At 32.5% G+C, this 6,030-nt stretch overlaps 1 protein-coding gene across 1 annotated transcript; it reads right to left on the reverse strand.

Moving 5' to 3' along the window:
• Positions 1 to 624: 624 nt before the first annotated feature.
• Positions 625 to 1,695, reverse strand: LOC105136304 (caffeoylshikimate esterase-like). Its single transcript, XM_011041594.1, has one exon. It carries the CDS (start codon positions 1,693 to 1,695, stop codon positions 625 to 627), a length of 1,071 nt encoding a protein of 356 aa, XP_011039896.1.
• Between the last annotated feature and the right edge of the window lie 4,335 nt (positions 1,696 to 6,030).

Genomic DNA, 6,030 nt, shown 5'->3' on the forward strand with positions numbered 1-6,030 from the left:
ATGAAAAATCCAATTTTTTTTATTTAGTATTAGCATTCTCATGAAAAAAATAAAAATAAAATAATTTATTTATCATTATATAATATTTCTCAAGCGTCGATAAAGCCCATTGAATAATAATGGCGACCTTAGAGTCCTTTTTCAAAACTCACTAAAATAAATGAGTCAAAACCTAATTTTATTTTTATCATCTTTATGTATCCGATGCCTATTTTAGAAATAGTTTAGATGACAAATCTCTTTTTAAAAGGGATTATGGTCAAGATTTTTTAGAATAACCAAATTAATGAGTATGTCAACCTTTTTTAAAATAAAAAAAAAGTTTAAATAATTAATTATAATTAAAAAGATAAATTTAAAAGAAAATACATAATAAAAATAAACTTTCCTAAGAAAAGATATTATAAAGATAATATTATTTTTTTAAAGATAATTAACTTCTTATTTAAATCTCTAAAACTAATATATATTTTAGAATATTTAGTTTTATTTAATTACTAATAATGAATCTCAATATTCCAAGATAAAATAACTTGTTCAATACCTGTCGCGACAACCACTCATATGCCATAGCTACAAACACAAGTGAGAGAGATATAGAACTAGCAGTAATTGATTACTTTGTCATGGTTTTGGCTTTGGCTTCGGCTTCGCAGCATGATCTCTTAACCAGGTCAAGATAGTCCCGAACACAAGATCGACATTTTCCTTAGGCTCACCAACCAACATATGCCACATACCAGGAAAGATCTTCAATGTTTTGTCCTTACTTGAAGCTGATTCATACGCAAAACAAGCCGACCTAAAGTCGCACGCAAAATCATCCTCCCCATGCACCATTAGAAATGGAACGCCGAGGTCATAGCAATGCATCCTTATGTACTCACAAACCCTCAAAAACTCTAGTGCAGTCGCTGCCGGAGGCTTCCCTGACTTCGGGCGATTCGGGTTGTTGGCTACCAACCTTCTCTTCCATTCTTCTTTGTATGATCTGCTAGAGACTGACTTTGAGGCCACAACTTTCCATGTGGGCGCAAATAGTGCTGCCAAAGGAAGTAGCTTCTCTAATGGCCACATTGGTTTAAATTTTGCTGAAATACCACACATAGCACCACTTAAAATGAAGCCATCCCATGTATAGCCTTGCTTCAAACATATAAGGATTGAAATTGCTCCTCCTAGTGATTCACCATATAGAAAGGCTGGCAAGTTGGGGCTGTTAGCCTTGACCGAGTCAAAAAACATAATGCAATCACTAACAACATATCGGATATTAGGGATGTGACCACGAAGTCCATCTGAATAGCCATGGCCTTGTAGGTCAAGTGCACAAACCAAGAATCCAGCTTTGGCTATGGCTATAGCAGTTAGTTCATTGAGCCAACTGCTTTCTGAGGAGTAGCCATGGACCATGGCTACAATCCCTTCTAGCTGAGAAGAGGGATCATCAGGACGCCAAGATTGAGTGAAGATTCTCATGTTCTTCTTGTTGAACATGAAGCGTTCTTGGTGAAGAATTTGGTGCTTCTTGTAGAATTCTTCTCTTGTGAGGTCTCCATAGGGACTTTTTTCATTTGCTTGGTGAATTGGGTGTGACAACATTTTCTTGTCTTGGAAGCTTATTAAAGATTGGCAGGAAAAATTATTGGTTGAAGATGGAAATGCAGAGGATGGAAATGCACTACATATAGCCATTTTTAAGAATTATTGATCGCACCCATTTATTGAAAAAAAGACAAAGAACTAGCTAGCAAGCTCGCTGCTGGCCAGCTAGATACGTGACAATACGTATGGGGATTCTTGGTGGGGCATTGGTATTTATTACACGAGAAATTTCTTTATTTTTATATTCAGCTGTCTAATTATCACACCTAACAATTGATATATGCGTTGCTTGGATCATGACATAGCCCGGCAAACACAATTACAATAAGTTATTATATAATACATTTCTTAAGAGTACTCAAATCCGATTAGAAATGGGTATTGTTCTGTATCTTGGTAGTTTTTCTTATTTTAATTTAAAAAATATTGGTTTTAAAAAATATAAATTATAGTTTTTTTTAATGGTTAAGGAAGAGTTTTTAGTAAATCTTACGTAAAACCATATAAGTTTTTTTATTAACTAAATGGGATTAAATCTGTGATCAGACGAAACATAATCTCAAGCACAACTTGTGATTCGAATTTTGAAATATGATATTATTCAGGGTTTTAATTTTTTTTTTTCTACTTCTTTCCATGCGAGGACCCTATCATAGGTTCATAGAGATTCTGCTTGTCAGAGGGATTTGATGTCTTGCGAGCCAAGATATGACCTTACTTGCACCCAACGATAGTATTGGAAGTTAATAATATATAAGGGTGTATATTTAAAATTAATTTTACACTTTTATGTTGATTGAAATACTTTTTATATTATTTTTTTACTTACTATTGAAAGAAAAGGAAACCAAAGCTAAATATGGCCAAGCTCCATCATCCATGAACTCGAGGACCCCTCCATAGCCAGCCAGCCAGCTACTTGCCCTCTTAGCTACCGACCAACTAATTTATTAGCGAACTATTAATTAGCAAAAATATAATAGCATTTTTTTTTGGAAATATGTGATCTATGTCCGCCGAGCTCCTTAGAATTTGCCACGAAGCCTTAGTGATTTGACACTACTTTTCCTTTAGTTTGTCTTCACATTGACAAAACCATATTTTGTTTGTTTGGATTATTTTTAAATAAAATGAAAAGTTAGCAGTGTAAAATCAATGGATGAATTCAAGTTAATTATTTTTATTATTGAATTGGTATTATTTTAAATAAAATTTTTAGAGTTAATTCATTTAAGTTTAGATAAAGATTAGCTAATCAACGAGGTTATTAAAACTCAATTTAATCCATTAAATTTTATTAAATCAATGTATTTTTTATTTAATTTAAAACTTCATCTAAGTCATGTCATTATCACTATAATATAAACGATTAAAATCCCAAATAAGTTTAAAAATAGAAAATAAAAGAATGCAATTTTGCAATTAGTGTGCTTGCAATGATCTGAACATGGGATGAGGGATCAATTGATTCAGTGGTTATCAATCAATTTGCGAGTTATTGCTTCAATAATTAAATTAACGTGCACGGCTCTCGGCTAGATCCATAAGATCGAAGACATTGAAAGCTTGGATTCGCAAATTAGGTGTAGAAAATTAATGAGTAATAAGAAGTGGCTGTACTTGTTTTGATCAATTATTAAATCTTTTCTATGCAAGCACCAATCATCGTCGCTTTCTTTTTAGTGTGATTTTCAAAATGCGTGCTTTCATAAGCTTCAAGCTTTTCTTCTCGAGCTTGAGTCAATAGGCAACTAGGAAACATTAATTAATAGATATTTAATAGATATATTAATCGCTCAGTAATATAGCGACAAATGAGATATATTTTCTCATATTTTTTATTTTAAAATCATAGAAATTCAATTTAAGATCATTTCAAAATTATATTTATTTTTATTTTCTTAATCAAATACGAACCTAAGAACTACAATTTTAAAACTTAATTAAAATCACTGAAGGGCTTCTTGCATGCATAAATTCTATGTCGACAGTTAACTTATGCAACTCGACACCCTTATTCTGAAAATATTTTAGAGCACTCTATTACTTGAAAAAAGAGAGTCAATACATATAATGTAATAGATGAAAACCCAAAAAAAGGTTTAAAAATGGAAAATAGAAGGATGTAATCATGCTTTCATTGATCCTAACATGGGATGATGAATCTATTGATGAGATGTTATGATCAAACTCTTCTTTCAAATTATGAGAAGGAATTTCTCATATTGGGTTCTACCCCCAACTAATTCTAATAGCATACAATTCAACAGCCTGCAAACCTTAAACGCCCATCTTCATGTGCACAAGAACCTATGCCATGGAATGAACACGATCATGACTTTGGAAGGAGCCTAAAGCTTACGTGAATAATGGGTAGGACAGTACTAGCTTTATGTTTTTAATAGCATTTTTTTTATTTAAATTAATATATTTTAGGTTGTTTTTATGATTTTGATATGTTAGTATAAAAAATAATTTTAAAATATTTTTAAGTGAAAAATTCTTATGTAGTATAATACCAAACATACTAAAAAGCTTTAAAAACCTATATTTAATCCCAATAGGTTTAATTATGAGCTTGACTCATGTTTTCTTGAAAATTTTAAAGTTAATTTTTACCTTTTTTAAAATAGAAAGAACATGAGATTTTTTAGTTAATTTTTTATCCTAGCTATCTTCTTCTATTATAGTTCGAGAGTTTAACCTATTGCTGATTTAATTTGGAGGTTTTTTTATTGAAAAGAAAATCTTAACATTCACAAGATGCTTTTGCTTTCTCTTTATAAAAGCATAGGATTCTCCATTAAAATCTTTCATGGCCATTAAGCTTTTCTCAAAAACTTTAGTAAATTCTATGTCGAGAACTCATTGGGTTGAAGAGAGAACGGGGCCAAGGCCCCCATGCCCAGACTCGATTTCATGATTAAAAAAGGAGGAGCTCGTGGGACCTAACAAGAAGAACCAGCTATATTTGAGACTCATTTATGCCTTTATCTTCAGCCAATCCATGTAAATTAGAGCATAGATAAGCTTCCGTAGTACAAATCTTTTTCTTTAACCCAATTATCGAACCAGCTTTATTTGACCCTCGTGGATTCCACGAAAAATTACGCGCAAGTGTCACTCTCCGATTTGAAGGATTTAACACACTGTCTTTTACTTTCGCAATGGAAGTTTTTCATTGGATCGAGGAAAGGGCCTAGATTTTCCACGATTTTTGCTTTGATTAGGTCTATTAAATGACAAAATCTTGACGAAAAAGAAGAGAAAGAAACTGCACTAGTGGCCGCGTCATCAACGTGCTGGCACCATTGTTGACCCTCTCTCTGTGGAGGTCAAGTAGATGGAAAACATAAAGAACCAGCTAAATTGTTCTCATTTCTCTACAAATATTCAATATATGACGAAGTTATAAACACTTTGGATATTTTTGAAAGCTCTTTGTATTCCAACACATTTACATAAAAAATAAAGCTTGAGAAAATCTCTGCAAATAAAGTAGATAAGATATGATTATATTATTGTTGGGAAAATTGAGAATAAATAATTGGATTTCAATCTACCTGGATTAATTCACAATTCACGAGTTCCAATTATTTTTTTATTTTGTGCAATCAAAATCAGGATCAAACAATCAACAAATATAAAGCAATAATCACACAAATCAACACCAAGATTTTTACATGAAAAACCTGATGTGGGAAAAACCACGGGATCATAGTCCACTTAAAAACTTCCACTATCAACAAATAATGGGTTCACAACTGTTCTTCCTTAGATTCAACTAAGGGCTACAACATAAATAACATCAAGAACAACTTATTCTTGGAATACAATAAAATTAAAGAAGTATTTAAGAAAAACTCACAATACTGACAGCCTCGTTTTCTATCAAAACAACCAGCTTCTACACTACCAACCTTCGATCCACGTTCACAATGAAGAGTAACGTGTCTAGAAGCAGCTGTCAAAATCTTAGCTCGATCCAACGGTGAACGAGTTGGAAATCGAAGAATAAAGACAGAGAGTACAGCTACCTCTTCTTCCTTTCCTTTTCTCTTCTTTCTTTTATTTCCTCTCTTTCAAGTTTATTATAAATAGTCAGCATTACGTTTTTAATTTCAAGAGACAGCTATGTTGCTGTCTCTTGACAATTAATATAGTGGTCCCACCATTACATAGTGCAGGACTACTCACAATAAATCTCCCCCTCACACACATGTAAGGAATTCACCATATTGACGATTAACATATAAGATTCAATTTAAGAGGCTTTACCAAGCCTGCTTTCCTTCTATAAAATTCAAACTTCTCTCTCAGTAGAGGTTTGGTCATGATGTCTGACACGTTGTTATCAGTATGGATCTTCTTAACAACAAATGACTTCATCTCCATAGCATCTCGAATCCATTGATATCTAACCTC

This window comes from Populus euphratica, unplaced genomic scaffold (genome assembly GCF_000495115.2).
Source record: "Populus euphratica unplaced genomic scaffold, PopEup_1.0 scaffold52.1, whole genome shotgun sequence".
NCBI lineage: Eukaryota > Viridiplantae > Streptophyta > Magnoliopsida > Malpighiales > Salicaceae > Populus > Populus euphratica.

Coding starts and splice junctions, on each gene's coding strand:
- LOC105136304 (XM_011041594.1), bottom strand. CDS start 1,695: ATGGCTATATGTAGTGCATTTCCATCCTCTGCATTTCCATCTTCAACC.